The 22,719-nt window shown below is 36.4% G+C and overlaps 1 protein-coding gene across 3 annotated transcripts in view; it reads right to left on the bottom strand.

Moving 5' to 3' along the window:
• Positions 1-17,171, bottom strand: part of LOC145776935 (paraspeckle component 1-like) — a 51,233-nt gene extending 34,062 nt beyond the window's left edge. The window contains exons 1-11 of one of the 3 annotated variants that reach the window (XM_082588177.1): positions 16,893-17,171; positions 15,832-16,001; positions 15,630-15,755; positions 15,133-15,285; positions 14,722-14,840; positions 14,135-14,331; positions 13,340-13,424; positions 11,902-11,977; positions 9,743-9,794; positions 9,553-9,656; positions 2,009-4,772 (exon numbers count right to left, since the gene is read on the bottom strand). In XM_082588177.1, the coding sequence (XP_082444303.1) occupies positions 4,602-4,772; positions 9,553-9,656; positions 9,743-9,794; positions 11,902-11,977; positions 13,340-13,424; positions 14,135-14,331; positions 14,722-14,840; positions 15,133-15,285; positions 15,630-15,755; positions 15,832-16,001; positions 16,893-17,130 (1,491 nt within the window). In that variant the 5' untranslated portion in view covers positions 17,131-17,171 and the 3' untranslated portion in view covers positions 2,009-4,601. Of the gene's footprint in view, positions 1-2,008; positions 4,773-9,552; positions 9,657-9,742; positions 9,795-11,901; positions 11,978-13,339; positions 13,425-14,134; positions 14,332-14,721; positions 14,841-15,132; positions 15,286-15,629; positions 15,756-15,831; positions 16,002-16,892 lie in introns of those variants that run through there. The other 2 variants (XM_082588178.1, XR_014290292.1) reach the window with 2 other exon arrangements.
• Between the last annotated feature and the right edge of the window lie 5,548 nt (positions 17,172-22,719).

The following is a 22,719-nucleotide window of genomic DNA, read 5'->3' as shown; positions in this document are numbered from 1 at the left end:
TACATTACATTCGCCACAACTCTAAATAAGTCGCGCATAATCGGGTCAATAGGTAACTATGAGGGAACAATGTCAGTTTGTGACGACACAAACGTGCGTTGATATTTTGCTTTTGTTGCTAGCACAGAGTACACTCTCGAATTTGGTTGTAAATTAGCTGCAACTCATTTATTTAGTCAAGGGAAAAAGTTTACTAAAAGCATGAGTGTCAAAAGAAAAGTGTCAGAGGAAAACAGAGAGTTCAATCCTACTTGGGAGAAAAGGTATTTTTTTGCCAATAGCAATGGTAAACCACAGTGTCTGGTTTGCTTGCAAGTTATTTCAGTGCCTTAAGAGTTTAATTTAAAGCGTCATTACAGCACCATGCATGAGAAAAAAATATGGCCAATACCATGGAACTTCTAGGAAAGCAATTTTGAAAAAGTTAAAGGGCAATTATTCCAAGCAAAAAAAAATTATTATTGGTTTTTCCAAACCCGAATCAACTGCAGACCTTAAAGCTTCATACGAAGTTGCGCTAACGCTCGCCAAACATGGAAAAGCTTTTCGAGATGGGGAGATTGTAAAAGAGTGTGCGATTATATATGCAAAAGCAGAAAAAACTATATGACACTATATGCAAAAGCAAAAAACAATAAATTGTTTTGGTTTGCTAATTTGTTGACGTGTTATGTATCGCATCTTTTTTACTAGCTGAAAATCACTTTTTCAGTTGCAAGCAGAAATTAAAAAGTGAGTTAGGCCTGCAGCAAAACATTAGGTCGATCAGAACAGCAAACTCAGTCCTTTCATTGCAACTGTATTTTGTCAGCGACAAGATTTGTTAATGTTCATAGCCTGCGAACAGTAAGACTGTAGCTAAAACAGATCGAAATTTATAGAAAAGAAGTTCAAAATCGCAACCTAGTTAAGTTTTTATTTAACAACGTTTCTACTTTCAGCAACGCGTTATCATTTCTCACTATGCGGCCCATGAAGTTTTTCTCAGACCCTAATGTGGCCCTTCATGTTCGCAGTCTTGGACCACCCCGATCTAGTGAAATAAAAAATATTCAATACCTGTGCTTCTTTACAAAGATTGTAGAAACAACTTCAATATTCATGTCCAAAGCATGCTGCCGCTTTCATGAGAGCATGAACTTTGATTGGAGGTGAACTGACACTGACTCAATCACATTTTTGCATTTATGTTTCAGATATTGAATACAACTTTGCTGCATTTTCTAGCTTACATTTTTTTTGCATTAATCCCAATAAACCACCTGTAATTTTAATATGCTTCAGGACCAGATCCCACCCTGCCCCAACCAAAAACTCATGCACCGAAACGTTAAGCTGTCCTGTGTGGTCCTTACACTGTCTCACTATACACAATGAACAGCTTTTTTTTTTAAACGCGTCTTTGCAGGAACATGCAAAGTTCTTGGTAAAAATTGTTTTTGTTACCAGCAAACATTGTTTCAAACTGTTTCTTACAACAAATTATGCCAAAGCACATATATAATTTGCTTTCTGACCACATGTGCTGTGCTCTGGAAGTGGACATTTTTCTTTATCAAGCGTTATTATAGTTTGATTAATCAGGCATTCGCTTTGAGCAATAGTCTCCAACCTTTTTAAGAAGCAACTCCATTTTGTTTTCTAGTATGGAGAAAAATATTTCAAGCTAAGTACACATAAATTGGACTAAAACCGCAGTCATATCAGTTATGGCAACTCCACAAAAAGTTTAGCTGACCCCACATGGGATCACGACACACAGGTTGGAGATCAAGGGGTTAGAGGAAGGCAAAAACTACCAACATGAAAAACCTTGACTCTCACTTTTAGCCCCATTTTATATTTACTCAAGTATGTAGCATTTAAGTTGTATTGTATGAACAAGTAGCTGTGCAAGTGAGATGGCTAAAAAAATATATTGGCAAAACTAAGGTCTTTCATCTTCATACCTCACCAAACTAGTACCGTAGCTGTTCTTTTTTTCTCAATCAATAAAGCTTTGCACTGGTTTCAGTCTGTATTTTATGACTACTACAAAGATAAATGCTCAGTGAAATGTAAGATCGTTACTAGACAACAATAAATCGCATCATTGACAATCCTTTATTTATTAAATCCATATTAGGTGTGCACTGTGCAGAAAGAGCTTTTTGCTTCAAGCTTTTTTTATGTCAACTGAAAACTTTACACTGTCGACAAGCTTTACACAGTTATGTGCACTCATGTAAATTTTCAACCAATGTGGACAATGTGAGCAAGTAAATCTGAGGTAAATTTTTGAGAAAACATAAGGTAAGTTCCTAGGTGACCATACAAGCATTGCTACAAATGAAAAAACATTGTCATCCACTTAATAAAATCAATTAAAACTGCATTTTTTTTCTGATTAATGCCAACCAACGTCTTTCATGCAAAATAGTTGTGTTTACAATACATACAAGCTAGGGTATGAATTACAAACACTTGAAAAATCAACTTTTGCTGTGGTAAAAATTGTAAAAGTTGACTATGATTGAAAACACGTCTCTGTTAAAGTTGAAACAAAGTTGTTGACTAGTGTGACTACCCTACTGTAATATCATTCATGTTAATGCAGTTTCCGTGATTCAATTTGGGTTTTCAGAGTATTCTTTTTTACATTCTGCTCAGTCCAGATTTGCGAGTAGACTTGACATTGGTAAAAATCTTTTGGTCACCATTGCTACAAAGAATATACGACCAAAGGTCTTAAGAATCAGATTATGATTGCTAGTACGGTACTTTACTCATGTTTTGTATGTCCAACACATTTTCTCAGAGCAAATAGTGTGCAAGTTCTCTCGTCAGTTTGCAATCCCTTTCCTTGATCACTGCATATTTTTAATGCTTGATTTCATCACAAACAGCTGGTCAATTACCTAGGTCTGCTACTATTTGGTGAGTCCGATTCGGTGAGTTCCTAACCCCTAATCCTACCCCCTAACCCTAAAACGGCAATGATAATTAAGCTATGGTACCCGATAATTTAAAAAAAAAAGTTGAAAAAATCATCGAATAGGGATCGGACTCACCGAATCGGACTCACCGAAACAGGCCATTCCACAATTACCTACCATACGGTAAATTCCTATTGACAAACCATGGCTATGGTGTGTTAAAATCACAAAATTGCACACAGCCAAGTAATCATAATTGTGTTTCTAACATTGGATGATGGTAGGCTATGGGTTTCATTTGTATGGTACAACATCACTTAACGACTGCATTCAATATCCGTGAGATACATCATAATAATCTATACTAGCACAATTTTATGGACTAAACCACAGTTCAGAATCAGTGTCAGTTTACAAACCCAAATTTCTGTGCGTTCTGCTACCCTGCTCCTACAACTGGTTCGAATAAACCGGTTGGGTATCATCACTGATCATAAACGCTGAGGACAGAACAAATTCATAGCCAAAGCATAGCTAGTAGCTGAATATAGTCCTGCTAAAGAACATCTTCAGCCAAAACTTGAATGTAACAAAATGGAAGTGGGACAAAACCACTATAAGTACATCTTTCAGTAGAAATCAAGAAAATTGAATAAATTCCACTAAATAACTCCTTAGTAACTGCACAATGCCAGATACAAGATCACCAAACACAACCCTGCAGCAGTGTAAAATGCAGCTGCACTTCTGTTTCAGTTTCGGACAAATTTTATTTGCTTTGAGAGTATCTGAAGGAAGGGCATTCAAAACATGAGCAAAGTAACGCAGCTTACTTTTTCGTTTTTCAACATTGACAGATGAGCAATGCAAATCATACCACAGTTTAAATAAACCAACAGCCTAAGATACAGCATTACAGCACGGTACTACCGTAACAAAACACGAAGCTATAATTCCAGCTCTTGATTTGAATCACTGACAGTTCATTTCAAGCCCACCTCATTCAATTCGGCAGGTAAATTCCAGAAAGTGGAAAACAATCGCGCTAAATACATTCTGTGGTCATCTGCTTTCACAGACTTTTTACTATTTACATTGGTGATTTCATTCCAATGGCTTAAAACAGATTTGAAGCAATATTTGCACAATGGCCTCTGCTTTCCATATACTCACTAACTCACATCATATCAATATTATTTTATATGAGCTTATGTGGATTTTGAAGGTCTCCGAATTGAATTTTCAACACTAAGTATTTTTGCTAACTTGAAAGTCGTATTAATGCACCACAAGATACTAAAGATTAAACAACTAGGATAAAAAAACAGAAGTATGTTAAAGATTAGAAAACCATTGAAAGGTGGTTCACATTTGAGTTAACGCCTTGACAAGTTTAATAACCAGTTCATAAGTTTATGCTCACATCAATCATGTTCTCAACATTTTCTCAGTTTCCTGATCTTGACATATTTGCACAAACTCGCATTTAAAGCTAGTTACAGAACAAGCATTCATTTCTGACTTACGCTGTTTGAAAGGTCCGCCAACGTTGGCAGAACGTATAAAAAGTCTGTGTTCTTGTATTTACAGTCAGGCAGTAGTTGCATGGAGTTTCAGTACAATTAAAACTATAGTGTTTTCGTGCCACACCATTTTACTGAGGCTGCGCTTTCTATGAAGTCATGGTTAATATCTTCGTCGTTTTGGCCCATCATAATCCATTTCACCGTAGCTACGGCGTTGACCAGGATTAGGGGGTGGCGGCCCATAACCCCTATCCATACCAACTTGCTGGCTCATAGGAGGATTGGTTCCAGGTCGACCACCCATCATGGGTCGATTTTGATCAAAGCGTGACTATCGTATTGAAATTCAGGGAACACATTCATCAAAGTCGTCATCGTAGATTGTGGAACAAACATGAAACAAAATGTTAGAAAAATACAAAATGTAAGCAGTTGATAATTGTGATTGTAAAATTTAGTCACGCTACAATTATTTTGTGTATAATCAGACTACTAGTAGCATGATTGAAAAACAAGACAACTCGTAGAACGAATAGTACTGCATAACTTTTCTTTGTTATATCACAGAAAAAACACAACTTGACATATTATACCTATGCTAATATATTTATTACTTTTTATCATCCATACTTAAAGTACATATACCACTGCACAGTGCACAGCACTGGCCAAACAAACCCCATATCAATGGTATGGAGATAGCTGCAAAGTGGCATGCAACACACCAACATTTTTTCTATATTTTCTGACAAAAACAGGTAGTGCTGTCTAGCAAGACATAGATCACAACAGAATCATATCAATATTTTTTTATAATTGATCAAACTATTTTCATAGAATACATATCAAGCAACTTAATATGTCATTATCATCATGTTTTCAGTAATCTAACAGACCATTACAGCCAAAGATTTCCCCTAGATATTCCCACTTTGTCTATAACCAACATTGAATGCCCTGGTATCGGTCCACAAGTTTTATCACACCATCGAAATGACTTCATCCGAATGAAGCGTAACTTGGTGATTTCGTGTTTCTGTTGTTAAGGTTGCTCTGTTCAGAAATATTGCTTACAATGCTAGCATAGTGAAGTTCAATAGCCTATCTAAATGAAGAGTGTCAATATTGGATGCAATGCGCCATCATTTATGGCCGTGAGCACTTCTCACAGTATTTTTATGTTAAATAATGCATGTATGCTCTTATACATATGTACTGTACAGTACACATGGATAATTGCATATGAAATTTTTTTGTTAATTTTTTTTCAGAGAAACTTAAATTTCTCTTTTAACATGACGTAGATGGGTACAGGATTAAATGCAGAATGCCAGGAGACGTACACTTAAAGTGCTGTCCACATCTTTTAGGTGCAGACAGTTAGGCACCGGTCAATAGGCGCGCACACTGTGGCGTCAGGATATTTAGGTGCTGAGCACTGTGGCACCCGGTCATTTAGGTGCTATTCCTTGTAAAGTCTGCAGATTATATCATTTGCATGTTCATTGTGTTTTTTAGGCAGGTTGTTTTAGCATTTGCAGTGTTTAATTGCGCATTTTCCGTATTTATTAATTGTTTAATAAAAATCTTCATCATTACACCTCCTCATGTACCTTTTCAAACAAAAGAGCTAGCTAAGGGGTTCTTTGCTGGACTTGCATAGTCAGGCACTGCACACCAAAATTTTTACCACCCGCTTGAATATAGGTTATGGTATGTTTTTTACTGATGTTTATTATTGTTTAGTGTAGATCTTATTTGACTTAACTAAAAGTGAACTCAGTAATGTTCGGAAACTTGAATAATTTATTGATAAAGCTTTCGCCGACGCAAACCTGGACAAACAACAAATAAATGCTGAACATGCGCATTAAAACAACAATATATTTTTCTATTCAATGTAAGATTTTGTGGGAAAAGCATTGTCGGATAAAATAGCTCATTGAAGCCATGACTAACAACAAACAAATGCACGCGCATTAACAAAATAATATATTTTTCTGTTCATTTTGCGTAAAAAGCATTGCCCTACCTGCCAAGCTGATATAGTCTGCAAATTTTACTAGCAATAGCACCTAAATGACAGGGCGCTACATTGCTCCGCACCTAAATATCCTGACGCCAGTGTGGATGCCTATTCGACCGGCGCCTAACTGTTTGCATCTAAAAGACGTGCTCTCCTTAAAGTATGCTGATTGCTGATAGCCTGCCAAACTGATCTAATTAATCTTAAGACTTTTATTTAGACATGCGTCCAAGTTGTAAGAAATACATGACACCTATTTAACTTTGCTTTGGTACGAGTGAGAAATTGAACTTTGTTATGTGTGCACAGCAAGCGCAACCACAGACACGAAAATACCCAGTCTCGCACCATCCGGGTATAGTGGCTTTATGGATTGCGTCATTAGAGCACTATGGTATTGGTAAAAAAATTGTTTTGCTCTGGAAAACTACTTCTCTCTGTCATAAATTAATCTGGTGTAGCAAATCATAGACACTTAAAAATATATACTGTATAATGTATATATATTCAAACCAATCAAACAACAAAACATAAAGTTTCATGATCTGAAAAAAGCTAAGAATATAACTTCTTTGTGGTGTAATTCCAAATCAAAGGCATTTAATTTGGAACACTGTATAAATTTGCAATAAAAGCTAATCGCATGACCCTTAAGTAGGCAACCTCTTGGCGAATCTCATTGTTGGACAAAAAAATACAACACTATTTGCTATGTTTGTTTTTCTTCTTTAGTCAATACATTGGATGTATTGGTGATTGTTCAGTTTCACTACAACAGTCAAATAATCACACTTCCCAAGAGATTGACTTACATCTTGGTGTAAATACTGATAATGATATTACACTGTAAATACTGATATTACACTGCAATATTCATTATAAATCGGGCAACCACTCTTTCATCGTTACAGTGTGCAATGTAAAGTTTACAAATATTTGATTTGAAACATCACTTTATCACAGTAAACTAGACATGCATTGTGTCACAGGAATTCTGCGTGGTTAACGTCAATATTACAATTGATCTTCCTCAGATGATGAGGTAAGCTAGAAAACATACCTACACAACATACACCAAGACTTAGAAGAAGCTGGTCGTTTAACATTAAATGCGATAAAAATAAATTCGAGAGCAGCAGCTAGCTAAGTCTCGGCAATGCCACTAATGGCTAGCAAGAACATTTACCTGGCTAATAAGAAAAGTCGAGTTTTAACGAACTTTCTCACGAGTAGCCTACTAAAGTATTCTATCGTCCAGTAAACAAGTCAAAAGAATATAACTGTGACAGAAAGGCAACGATAGGATATTTACATAAAAACTGGAACATGACTTGAAGCAAAAAAACAAAATAAATATCATTTCCAAATTTTATGAAATATCACACAGATTTGCCGCCGTACATGGAAGTTTTGACCTAAGATTGAGTTTTACTTTTTGAATCCTAAACTAGAAACCTCTCCTCAATCCTCATATTATAACCTCTATAACATATACTGTAATCCCTGTTTACATAATCACATGAATTTCCAACTTGTCAGTCTTTTGCTTGCCCTGACCAGTAACCTTATTATTTCTTACGATATGTTCTACTACGTGACAAACAAAATAACAGTTCTCCAGGTAAAGGACAAACCACGAATCTCACTGAGTCGCTTTCACAATAATACAACAGTAATAGAATTGCCTCAGATAGACAAGACAAAAGTTGAAATGACACCTTTACTAAGCCTGAAGCTTGCTCTGCAGATATGCAAACATGGTTTTTCAACCTGTCCGTTATGTCAACCAGTTACTAATCTAAGAAATATCTCACCTTGTTAAATAGCCACTAAGGAAGCTGTTCAAAAGAACTTTTATCAAAAGAAAAGTGGTTCAAAATGAAATTTTTCACACGAGATAAAATTTCATTATGAAAAGTAGTCTACATATTTTAAACACTCTTGGATAATGTTGGTATTAATCCTCAATATTATTTTTATAATTAGCTTGAATGAATAGTGCTATGGAGAACATGACACAAAGCATCCCATTCCATGCTTTCTGAGATGGAAGATTCTGTTACATATCGCCTTCGTTTTATGTCTTTCGAGAAATCGTTTTGATTTGAAATCGAACAAAGACCAAAAATATTGCAAAAGCTGTTCGTTAGAAACAGTTGTAGTAGCTCCTGCGTAATGTTACTGCCAAATAAAGAAAACTCATCGATTGATAACTTTACGAACAATCTTAAAAATAATGTCATCAAACAGCTGATAGTTTGTAGTCGGACTCGGTAGAGTCCATCTAAGATTAAAACTAACCTCAATTACAAGCCATATAACTTTATTGTTCAGCCATACCGTTCGCACAGCTGCCTAAAATTACTTCTTCACAGTTGTGCTTTTCGTCAAATACACAACTAAGTAGGATAATTAATTATAAAGCCTATCAATACATCCATTCCAGCAACGATGAAATGTAAGTAAGTAAGATACTGGAAGCAAATATAAGGGGTGGTTGAAGCAATCCTATATAGTCGTAGTTGAACACGACTATTCGCATGGACCGGTTGATAAAAAATGACAGATTCAATACCGGCACGTAGTCAACTAATTTTGCCTGTGGCCCAACTTCTACAAATTGTACCGCTATCTCCATTATAAAGTATTTACAAACCATGCATTAGTTTTTTTATGGCAAAATCATGATCTGTTTCACTTCTAAAATTTCAATTTTAACTTGTGGATGCAAAACATACACAGGATATCTCATCGCAGTACTAGTGACTGTTGACATGCTTGTGTTGAAAAATAACATCCACGTACAAAGTTCCGACAATCTGTACTTCACGATTAAACAAACCTACTGTCAACATTTGAAGAAACCTGAGCCAGAAGCACAACATTGCGCAGTGAATTGCTATTCCCCTGCAACAATTCCCGACTGTTCACAGTGTTCAGGCTTTGTGTCTCTAACCCTAACCCTCAGACGATGTAATACATTTTGCATCTATACAAGTCACATCATGCAACAGCAACTTTCAGGAAAAACTTTAAAGCGTAGGCTATCCTATGTCATAATAGAGAATCAAACAAGATGATTTACCGGCGCAGGACCAAGTCCACCTTGCCCTGACATCATCTCACGAGCTGCGAGTGCATCACGCAGCATTCCTGGATTGGGCGGGCTGTTCGGGCGACCGCTGTAACCTTTTGTTTAACGAATGCATTAGCCGAAAATAATACATAATCAACAAAAATGGAGATATTCACACTTCTTTAGATAGATCACTAACCTGGCCTTGGAAGCCCCCCTCTGAAGCCTAAATTAGGTTCCCCTTTGTAACCCTGCAAAAATTTTATACAAGCGAGTAAATAAACGGAGAATGCACGGTTATAGGCAAATTGTTCGTAAACAGTTGTTCGTAAAACAATTGTTCGTAAATAGTTGTTGGTGAAATGAAATCCGTAAAACAATTCTTCGTAAAGCATGTCTTCGTATACATCAAATCTCAATTGCATACACGAAGAGGGTCTGCTACTATTCGGCGAGTCCGATTCGGCGAGTCCGATTCGATTAGTCCGATTCGGCGAGTTCCCTATTCGGCGAGAGCCCTTTTCGGCGAGTGCCCTATTCGGCGAGGTTTTGAAATTTTTGAAAGGAAATTATCGGGTACCGTAGCCTAATTATAATTGCCGTTTTTACATCGATTTAACGTCGCTAAACGTTGAAATCGTGAAGAAAGGAATAAAAAGAAAATGTTTGAATTATTAAATTAAAATTCGTCATGTCAGTTCGGTTGTTTTTATTTCTGACCATCATATGAAAAACAATACACGTCAACATAGCAAAGGTAGAAGCGACAAAACGCGAACGTTAAAACGTGCTTGAATTCGTCATGTCAGTTCAGTTGTTTTTCTTTCTGATCATGATATCAAAAACAATACGTTAACATAGCAAAGGTGTAGAAAAAGGTAAAAGCGACAAAACGCGAACGTTAAAACGTGCTTGTGACCGAAGTAAGTTATTGAATTGAAAGAAATTTGGCACGGTCGCAACACTTTCAGAAAAATTTAAGATATGAAGGAAAAATAAAACAAAGAAAATGTTACAAAAATAAAATAAAATAGATCATGTTTATGTCTATAAGTTAGTACTTTTCAATAGTTAAAATGATTAGTTTGGACCAACAAATGTGTGGCCTACAGGTTGGATTGAAAGGAAATTATCGGGTACCGTAGCCTAGTTATCCCGACCAGCAAAAAATTGTTCCAAGAACACAGTTCATTTTTACATTGTAGTAACAGAATGAAAAGGCTAAACAAATGTGTGGCCTATCGTGTTAACGTCGCTAAACGTTGAAATCGTGTAGAAAAGGGAGCTTTTGCTGACTAGGATACTTTGAAACTGAGAAACATTCACAGAAGCCCTACGATTTGTTCCAAGAACCCATTTAGCATAACATTTCATTTGTACATTGATTCAACGTCTGAATACATTATCTTAAAAATGCAACGTATCGTAGGGCCTGTGAATGTTTCTCAGTTTCAACGTATCCTAGTCAGCAAAAGCACCCTTTTCTACACGATTTCAACGTTTAGCGACGTTAAAACGATAGGCCACACATTTGGTTAGCCTTTTCATTCTGTTACTACAATGTAAAAATGAACTGTTAGGCTAACTGGGTTCTTGGAACAAATTTTTGCTGGTCGGTATAACTAGGCTACGGTAGCCTACCCGATAATTTCCTTTCAATCTAAGCTGTAGGAGTGTAGGTCACACATTTGTTGATCCAAACTAATCATTTTAACCATATGCGCCTAAGCCGTGGGGGCCAGGCCCCCACGCATATTTCCGCGTGGGAGCAACTTTTTATGCGGCATTGATATATAAAACATTAGATGAACTAGCGATCGGCAGCAGGAAAACATTTTTAAATACAAACCGCAACAGCTTCGCAGTAAATAATCACTAGAACGAGTAGCGATGCTACAATCCCACCCCAGACAAAAAAACTGTCATTTTTACGTTGATTTAACGTCTGCAGACGTTGAATCAATGTAAAAATGACTGATTTTGCTGCCTGTGACATTGCAAAAATCTACCATTTTGCGTCGATTCAATGTCAGCAGATGTTGAATGCACCCAAAAACAACATAATTTGCTACGTTACGTACGAAACGGGCCATTCCGGCACGAAGAAATGCTTTGGGAAGAATTGTTTTACAAAGAATTAATTTTACGAAGAGTTGTTTACAAAGAATTGCTTACGAAGAACTATTTACGAAAAAAACGTCGGACACCAGTATGTACCGATCAACTTCCCAAACATTTTTATGTAATGATGGTTCCATACAGCATTTATTAACAAACTGAAGTCCCGCAATAAACTACAGCAGCTTTCTGTTATTTTAATACAACGTGTATTGTATATATACAATGCAATATAATTACCCCATCTATCTGGGCTCTTAGTAAGTCTTGCTTAAGTTGCAAATCTTCCATTTCCTTTTTCCTTGCCTCTTCGCGCCTAAACAATAATATCTTTATGACGACTTATAAAATTCTAGTATGCCATCAACAGAACAATTTGCACAACCGCACTGCACAAAAGGCAACAAAGTGACAACATACGTACCGAGTCTGACATTTTAAGGGGGTCCTAGATTCTGGTATGTTAATTTTATAAAACTTTAAATCGCGTTAAAATTTTTGTCAGCTTTAAAATAGCAGAGAATCAATTGAGAATTTTGAAGAAAAATAAATTCATCAAACCTAAACATCTCAAAATAAAGAATAAATTTACAAAGTTTGCCTAAAAATTGATTGCGCAGAAATTGAAATTTGCATGACATGGCCAGCCGGCCATAGTTTGGGTTTCTGCCTTTGACATTCCTGGCTGAGATTGCTTGTGACGAGAACACTGTGCAGAACTAATCTTCGTTCATTCGTCCTCCTAAAGTGTTCTTGAGACAAGCTATGGCTTTACCCAACGAAGTGTTAGTCAGATGTTCATTATCGTTTTAAATTAAAAGACCACAGAATTGATAAAACACAGCTTAATTACAGCGTTTCAAAACTCGAAACTTACTTTCAGAGAAATCAACGGTAGGCACTTTAACATAGGACAGTTTTCCGTGCGAACCAGCTACCACCATTGCGCCGCGGCGCATTGGTTAAGAAAGGTAGGACAATTTTCCTTATAAACTCAATTGATTATAGTCATTAAGATCCTTCTTGCACTCAGTTCAGTTGCAGAAGAAGAAAGAACATTAGCAGAGGGTGGAAATCGAACCCACACAATCGAAATGATGACTATTCCCTTGCCCTAACCTTAACCCATTAGGCCACGCTGCTTGTGGCGATACATTCACTTAATTTTCTTTGTATCAAAAATCTTTCGAGTAGATCGGTCAGAATATCACGTGCTGACTGCTGAGTCGCATGACTGAAATCAGCTGATTTCAGTCATTTCAATCAACACCTCCCAAACCGATAAAAATGTTGAGTTTCTAGACGTTAACCACCGCATTTGTAAAACTTCGAACTTTAAGTTTGTGACCACCAACTAGCCTACTGTATATACATTATAATATACAGTGTTGATAATATCGGAGTTACCGTAGCTTTATTTGTTCGTTTTACGTATGTTTCAAATTTTCTTTTTTACATGTGCTAGCTGAAGATGCTATTACTATAGCGAAATCGGTTCGTAATAAATTACACAAGAGCCTAAGAGGTTAGATTGGTGTGCAAACTGCAAATGCCAGCATTTGATGAATGCAAAACTGCAGTACCATTGTTTAAATTAAGAGTTTGTTCATATGCAAGGCATCAAATAAATTCTACCAAAACGATAAATGAATTATGAGTTGTAGATGAGTACACTCACTGAATTTCGAGCTGTTGTCGGCGCTCCAATTCTCTTTTACGGGCATCTTCCAATCTTTGTAGCTCTTCTTGTCGTCTCATTAGTTCTTCAGTGAATTGAGCATTTGCAAAACAAAAACAACACCTTGCTAACTCTTAATATTGTTAATGGGTAGTTTGGAACTATTCCTTTCATCACAATGATGAATTTGATTAAGAATATGTACGGCTGTACGCGAATGAAGGATTGGTCTAATCATAATAAAACAAAGTTTGCCTAACCCAGGCGAACCCGTAGCTGGAAGCGGTTTGCATGAGCATCGGCACATTGCTTATAAAACCATCATTAGTATACCAGTGTATCATACTGTACTCTCAATTGTATTTCTAAAAAATGCATTTTGCTTTCAATGCTCCTTCAAGCTCCAGATAGACAGAAAATACCTTAAAAGCAAAATGCGTTTTTCATTTTAAAACAATTGATATTAGTACAATGTAGTGATATTGTTTTTGTTGGCAATGCATCCGATGAAAAATAGTTTGTGTAGTAGCACGGTTGTTAAAAAAGCCCCAAATGAAGAAACTTTGCGAATGGTTCATCTGGTTCAGAAAACATCTCAAAAACTAGGAAGCTTTTAATTTTTAGTGTCAAAATTATGTGCATAAAAAAGATTAAACCTGAACTTTAGTACTAGAGATCTAACAGTGGTTTTCCAACTTTTTCTGAACGCATTATTTTCTTACTCTATGCAACAATCAGTTTTTAAAAAAGTTAGATAAAATCTCAAATCTATTTCGTTTTGCAGCTAGACCCTACCTTGCTTCATGAGCATATTTCTGTGTTCATGAATTGCGTTTTCCATTTCCATTTCAAGTTTTTCTCTTGCCGACTGAATGTTTTTCTCCAGTTGGTCACGCTGATGCTTCTCTAAGTCATCCAAAGCTTTCCATCGCCGAGCAAATTCTTCTTCAAAAGTACCAGTTGTTGCAAATCGGGGAGGTGCTTCGCGCTCTCTAATGCATATTAAAAACATTGTTAATTTCGAATTTTAAATGAGGCTTTGGCTAAACTGAAAGTTAAATTCAAAATACTAATAATCTTTGGCTTATATCCCTATTCCATACTTACGTCTTACAACTTCTTTTACAGTTTACAGAAGCTTTTACAATAACAGTTACAATAACAGCTTTTACAGAAACAGTACAACAAAAACAACACTGCATCTTACAATGTTGAATATGGTATGGTAATTGCCCTTATTTATAATTGCAAGAACAACAATATTATTTTATATTACTGTCCAATTTTGAGCCAGTAACACACATCACGTCCAAAGAACTAGAAGACGGGCACTTAACGGATCCAACAAGCAACTTCAAGCAGTGAATAAAATAAATACTGACTGGAAATAATTAGGGCCTTTTTGAAGGTTTCTTTCAGGTAGTCCATCTTCACTATCTTCTTGATCAAGAGGAGAGACCAGTAATGCTCTAGGAGATGTTGTGAGAAGAAAACAACCATCCTGCATGATACAGGATCTATAAGTTATATAAAAAAGCATCCACAAACCGTTTAGTGTTACACCGGTCAAGGTCATGTAAAAAAACGTTTTTTAACCTTTTGTTTTGTTTGTCACCAATGCATACAAAGAGACATTTCTGATATTGTTATTTTTAGTCTTAGTTGAGAAAAATTAAAGTAGTAACCCCCGGTAGTAACCTAACAAAATAAAACGAATTTTGCTTTCCTTTCACGGTATGTAAAAGTGGAAACAACATCTCTGAAAGCAACACTGTAAAAAAGATAGCTCTTACTCTGATTTGCTGCAATGCTTTTGTTGCAGAAGATTTTCTGGCAAACTCAACAATGCCACGTTCGGTTGATCTCCCCCTATCATCGACAATAACAACAGCTCGTTCTACTTGGCCGAACTGAGAAAATGCTTCCTCCAGAAGTTCATTAGAAACCTGGAGGTATTGAAAAAACGAATAAAAAACAGCGCAGTATCTACAGGAAACTTAATGGTGACAAAAAGTACTTTTAATCAAGCCAACAAGAAATATATTTCCAAACGATGTTTTCATTACAAAGCGTAATATACAGATAATGCTTTTATTTAATTAAACACTTTAAGTACAGTACAAAAATAATATATTAACACAAAGAAAAGACAATCACAGAAATATGATAAAAATCTTTCAAGCAAGCTCGCAACTTCTCACAATCAATGCTGGACCTCTACAAAGAAAGTTGAAATCTCTGTTGAATTAAGCATACTTTCAAATTTATTAGTGTAAAGCAATGGACTTACATGAGGGGATATATTCTTTACACTTAAAGCAGCACCATGTGTTGCAAATCGAACTCTTAACTGTCTTCCTTTCAAGGCCATTCCATCCAGCTCCCACTTTGCCTTTTCAGCATTAGCTCTTGTGTCCTGAAAAAAAAAATTATTTGACGAATTTTTTCAATGGAAGGTAGGTAATATTTAACAATTGCATGACATTACCTACCAAGCGAACAAAACCAAAGCCTTTATCTGCATTCACAAAAGTTTCAGAAATTTCTCCAAAAGAACTGAATAGTTTCTTGAATTCCTCTTCTGTCATATCCAAAGGTAAATTTCCAATAAAAAGACGACTTCGCTGTGTGAATTTGCGTTCATGAAATGGCATTTTTGCAGCTGAAATCACAAACCATAATCTTTAATGAACTAGGAATCTAAAATACATTACACATCCACAATATTCCACATGCATTCAATTTTTCTAATGTGTTGTATCATATTGAAGGTTACGTCGCCCCGGTGGTTGAAGATTACAGTAGAGATCACCAGACACAGAAACCAATCTTTATGTCCACCTTCTGGCATGCCTTCAATTGTTTTGCTGAGACACAGCCAAGTGCAGGCTCTTAATAAGTAATGAGTAGGGCAAGTTTTTGCAACTTTTTTTTACAGCTTCCGGCAGCTTCCTAAATACTCAGAATTTATGTAGTATGATGTTTTAAGCTGTTTGTAGGAATTTTATATTGCAACTTTTTGCAACTTTTTTCTATTTTTCATGCAACTTTTTACTGCAACTTTTATCAAGTATTGAGCAAAATGTAAAGGAGTGATTTAAAAAACATGCTATAAAACTGTTTCTAGTACAGTATGGTTCTATTCTCTTTGATTTGCACAACAAAAGCTATGTGATGGATTAGCTGCGTCTCAATGTTATCTATGACGCAACAGTTTGCTTGCAAGCTAGAAGTTCAACAACCTCAGCCAAGCACGACAGCGCCCGAACTAAATTAGAAGTGGAAGTATGACTTGGCTTTTGGCCAAGCCCGCATAAACGGAAACAGGTTGTGTCTAGTCTTTCGAAGTAAATGAATGGTAAAAAGGTAAATAAATAAATGCAACTTTTTACTGCAACTTTTGTTAAAATTAAGTGCAACTTTCTCATGTTTTTAGTGCAACAAAAACTTGCCCTAGTAATGAGGCATCCAGCTAAATTTCTTTAAAACTTCAGTTTAGCAGACGCTCAACATAAACAAAACATTAAACAAGCAAACATCAATATGTACCAACCTTGGTTATCACCTGTAGCATTGCTGTCTTCTGCTGGTTTAAACTTCTCTGGTACAACGGGAGTTGGCCTATTCATGTCTGGTGATTTCAGAACAGGATTCTCTATCTTTATCTTATCATCTTTAACTGGTTTTGGATCATTCCTTTTAGAAAAAGGTGAAGGATGACCAACTTTGTTTCTGCTATCAGAGTTTCCATGATAATATCGACCTGATCCTCCAAAACGATTAGATGGCATTATAAGAATTTGCAAAACAAAACTTCTGCTTCTATGTGATACTAAAGTATGGCTGCACAAGCAATAAAGATTAAAAACCTACTCGAAATTCATAAAAAAAACTATGGATAGGCTATTGGTATAACAAAAAAAAGAACTCTGAAAGAACGGCAACTCTGATCAGCGACTTCGTCGCTTCTGTATTTTTTCTCTTGATCTTTTCAAGGGAAAAATCTTGAAATGTTTGCGGCAAATCCAATCAGCGACTTCGGCTCTGTTGTATTTTATTCTCAATCTTTTCATGATGCACCCAAATTTGTACCCTGAACAATTCGTACCCTGAAAAGATCGAGAGAAAATTTTTTAAAAAGCCGAAGTCGCTGATCGCAGTTTCCGCAAACAAACAGAAACTCTTAGGATCATTACCGAAAATTTTAAATGTTTGCGGAAACTCCGATCAACCCTAACCCTTTTTAAATGTTTGCGGAAACTGCAATCAGCGACTTCGGCTTTGTTCTACTTTTTTCTCTCGATCTTTTCAGTTTGTTTGTTTGCAGAAACTCCGATCAGCGACTTCGACGTTTTTTAATTTTTTCATCTCGATCTTTTCCTAGTAACCCTAAACCCTAGCTAACCCTTTTAAAATGTTTGCGGAAAGTGCGATTAACAACTTTGGCAAACTCTTAGGATCATTACCAGACATTTTAAAATGTTTGAGAAAACTGTGATCAGCGATTTCGGCTTTGTTCTATTTTTTTTTTCTCTCGATCTTTTGGGTTTGTTTGTTTGCAGAAACTCCAAAAAGCGACTTCGGCTTTTTTTAATTTTTTCTCTTGATCGTTACAGGGTACGAATTAGGGTGCTCTTTCACAATTCACCCTGTCAGTCAAGTCAACTGGATGATGATGTCATAATACATCACACACGTTGGAAAGGACTATTATAAAGGAAGAAGTACAGAGTGGAAATGCACTGAAAAACACCTGAAGGAAATTGTCTCCCATTTATTCATTTGTTGTTCAATTTCAACAAATCTGCTATCGTTGGAAAGCACAAGCATAGATCTAACCAACAAAGATAATACCAAGTTCCAAAATAGTACTAGCTCCATCTGGTGGCCACCTAAACTTGACCAAACTCAAACCATTATCAAAAGTTTACTTTAAATGATAAACTTGACCAAACTCAAACCATTATTAAAAGTTTACTTTAAATGATAAAAACATTAAACGACAGCTAATAAAAAGAACATGTTACTGTGTATTGAAGTACTAACTTTCATGTTTATATCTTATTCAATATGCGAGCAATCGTTGTTCGAAAACAACCCCCCAACGAAGCTTTCGCCCAATGCATTTCAATGGCGAATCGATCGTCTTTCAGGATTCGCCCTGCGTGATCACGATAGTTAATTGTCTCCCATTTATTCATTTCTTGCTCAATTTCAACAGATTTGCTATCGTTGGAAAGCGGAATGGCGCATTTCGGTGAGTCCGATCCCTTAACGGGGGATTTTTTCAATTTTTTTTTTAAATTATCGGGTACCGTAGCCCAATTATTATTGCCGTTTTAGGGTTCGGGGTAAGGATTAGGGGTTAGGAACTCACCGAATCAGCCTCACCGAATCGGACTCACTGAATCGAACTCACCAATAGTAGCAGACCCGTTGGAAAGCACAAGCATAAATCTAACCAACTAAGTTACTACCAAGTCCCAAAATACTACTAGCTCCATCTGGTGGCCACCTAAACTTGACCAAATTCAAACCATTATCAAAAGTTTACTTTAAATGATAAACTTGACCAAATTCAAATCATTATCAAAAGTTTACTTTAAATGATAAAAACATTAAACGACAGCCAATTAAAAGAACATGTTACTGTGTATTGAAAGACTGACTTTCATGTTTATAAATATCTTATTTAATATGCGAAAAATCGTTGTTCGAAGACAGCCCTCCAACGAAGCTGTCGCCCAATGCATTTCAATGGCAAATCGATCGTCTTTCAAGATTCGCCCTGCGTGATCACGATAATTAATTGTCTCCCATTTATTAATTTCTTGCTCAATTTCAACAAGTTTGCTATCGTTGGAAATCACAAGCATAGATCTAACCAACTAAGTTACTACCAAGTCCCAAAATACTACTAGCTCCATCTGGTGGCCACCTAAACTTGACCAAAATCAAACCATTATCAAAAGTTTATTTGCAATGATAAAAACATTAAACGATGTCCAGCCAAATAAAAGAACATGTTACTGTGTATTGAAGTACTAACTTTCATATTTATATCTTATTTAATATCTTATTGCACTAATTATTGATAGATATTTAATATCGATAGCAAATCTGTTGAAATTGAGCAAGAAATGAATAAATGGGAGACAATTAATTATTGCTATCACGCAGGGCAAATCCTGAAAGACGATCGATTTGACATTGAAATGCATTGGGCGAAAGCTTCGTTGTAATAAAGTTAGAGTTTTTTAATTTTCTTGAATTTAGGAATTTCTTTGGATAATTTTCCGTTCGTCATAAGAGGATGTGACCGTGTTTGCCAAACGACGCAAAAATGTAATGCGTCGTTCGGCAAACACGGTCATATCCTCTTATGACAAACGGAAAATTACCCAGAGAAATTATCAAATTCCAGAAAATTAAAAACTCTAACTTTATTACTCATAGTTGAAAAAACATAAAAAATTGGACTGTATGTTACTCAAATTAAAAATTAACAACAAAAATGCAGCAGCCTAACAATTGAGTCAATTCGGGTCAAAATTTAGTTAAAAATTAAAAATAAAAGAACGCTTCCGCATAGTATCGAACTCATTCCTTCTGGAACACCAGCCGGTGGGAGACAATTAATTATCGCGATCACGCACGGCGAATCTTGAAAGACGATCGATTCGCCATTGAAATGCATTGGGCAAAAGCTTCGTTGGGGGGTTGTTTTCGAACAACGATTGCTCGTATATTAAATAAGATATAAACATGAAAGTTAGTACTTCAATACACAGTAACATGTTCTTTTAATTGGTTGTCGTTTAATGTTTTTATCATTTAAAGTAAACTTTTGATAATGGTTTGAATTTGGTCAAGTTTATCATTTAATGTAAACTTTTGATAATGGTTTGAATTTAGTCAAGTTTAGATGGCCACCAGATAGAGCTAGTATATACTATTTTGGGACTTGGTATTATCTTAGTTGGTTAGATCTATACTTGTGCTTTCCAACCATAACAAATTTGTTGAAATTGAACAACAAATGAATAAAGGCAGTGGCTATTTGACCGGCGCCGGTTTTTGAATCTGAAACACTATTTGACCGGTCATGACGTCACTATATAGGAATTTTTTCTTTTTCTCTTTCAAAGCAAAAGACGAGAAGAGTGCCTATATAAGTTCTAAATTCGGCAGTTATGTTCAACTGATTCGGTGGCGTGATTGCGATAATTAATTGTCTCCCACCGGCTGGTGCACCAGAGGGAATGAGTTCGATACTACGCGGAAGCGTTTTTTTTTTTAATTATTAATTAAATTTTGACCCGAATTGACTCAATCTTTAGGCTGCTGCATTTTTGTGGTTAATTTTTAATTTGAGTAGCCTACAGCCCAATTTTTTATGTTTTTTCAACTATGAGTAATAAAGTTAGAGTTTTTAATTTTCTGGAATTTGATAATTTCTCTGGGTAATTTTCCGTTCGTCATAAGAGGATGTGACCGTGTTTGCCAAACGACGCATTACATTTTTGCTTCGTTCGGCAAACACGGTCACATCCTCTTATGACGAACGGAAAATTTTCCAAACTCTACCTTTATTACTCATATTTGAAAAGACATGAAAAATTGGGCTGTAGGCGACTCAAATTAAAAATTAACCACAAAAATGCAGAAGCCTAACGATTGAGTCACTTCGGGTCAAAATTTAGCTAAAAATTTTAAAAAAACGCTTCCACGTAGTATCGAACTCATTTCCTCTGGAGCACCAGCCTGATACGTATCCTACGCGCCACAGAATCAGTTGAACATAGGTGTTGAATTTACAACTTGTATAGCCTAGGCACTCTTCTCGTCTTTTGCTTTGAAAGAGAAAAAGAAAAACAAGTGACGTCATGACTGGTCAAATAGTGTTTCAGATTCAAAGACCGGCGCCGGTCAAATAGCCACTGCCATAAATAAATGGGAGACAATTTCCTTCAGGCGTTTGTCAGTGCATTTCCACCCCGTGCTTCCTCCTTTATAATAGTCCATTCATTCCAATGTGTGTGATGTATTATGATGTCATCATCCAGTTGACTTGACCGGGTGCAACCTAGTTCGTACCTTGAACCATTCGTACAGTCAGTTTGTACCCTGAAAAGATCGAGAGAAAAAATTAAACAAAGCCGAAGTCGCTGATTGCAGTTTAATAGCACAAAGCCGAAGTCGCTGATCGGAGTTTCCCCAAACAATTTGAAACAAACTCGAGGGTTAGGGGTGTTCAATTTCGATTATTTGAATATTCGAAATTCAATTTATTTTCGATTTTCGAATTTCGATTTTAAATATCACAACTATTCACCAAACTGCAAAATGTGATTTTATTGAAAGAAACGACATGAAAATTCGCTAGAAAACGCGAAAAAAAAGCCATAAAAATTTGCGAAAAAAGAACACAAAATAACGTCTACAGCTCCAGGCCCATGTTGGTGTTTATGAACACAAGCTGATCGACATGGTCACCCGTCAGTCGGGATCTCAGTTTCATGACGATCAGGTCAGCTTTTGAAGACGATCGCTCCGCTGGAGCCGAGGTCGCTGGGATCCCAAACACTTCAAGTTCATTTTCACAGCGAGCGATTCACTGCCGCGACATTTCACTGCAGAGTGCAGAGGTGTCGACCCGAAAGCGACATCGAGTATGTTTGCAAGCGCATAAAGCTAAACGCAGGCTCCGCAGGGCCGGATTAACTATAGTAGCAGATGTAGCAGCTGCTACGGGCCCCGCGCTTCACAAGGCCCCGCGCTTGGCGAGTAAAACATTTTTTTTGCAAAAAAATGTCGAACATGGCAAGTAATTTTTGGCGTGCAAACTGGAATGGTATAGGAAAACATTATAATTGTAGGATTAAAGTACTAGTCCCAACATCTTGCCCCTTCCTAATTATTCTAAACTTAAAAAACCGGTAATTTCCGCTGGAGGCAACCGCCTGTTCGAATGCCACTAGCCCACGATGCTAGTCCTAGTTGTTTCTTGTTTGAGGGAACATTCGAGACATTGGCAACTTCGCGCATTGTGTTGTCACATGGAAGAATTTAATTGTTACTTGTGTGCGATATTAAGGTTAATTTTTTGTGTAAATAGTTTCTCTTGTATTGGAAGAGGCGAAGACATTTGATTTGAACTAGATTTAGCCTATTGCTTCTGAGAGAACATTGTAACTAAATTCAAACTAGCTATTCCGTGCCAACAGATCAAGATGAATGCAAATCGTGGAAAAGGGCACACTTCCTACTTATCAAAAACCGTTTGCGAAGAGGTAATCAACATATTGGGAAAAGCAGCTAAAGATATAATCGTTAGGAACTGAAAGAAGCTAAATACTTTTCTATATCACTAGATTCAA

The sequence above is a fragment of the Aplidium turbinatum genome, chromosome 9, assembly GCF_918807975.1.
Source record: "Aplidium turbinatum chromosome 9, kaAplTurb1.1, whole genome shotgun sequence".
In the NCBI taxonomy this organism is placed as follows: domain Eukaryota; kingdom Metazoa; phylum Chordata; class Ascidiacea; order Aplousobranchia; family Polyclinidae; genus Aplidium; species Aplidium turbinatum.
Note: the sequence above shows the minus strand (reverse complement) of the source record. Positions and strands in the feature narration are given on the sequence as shown.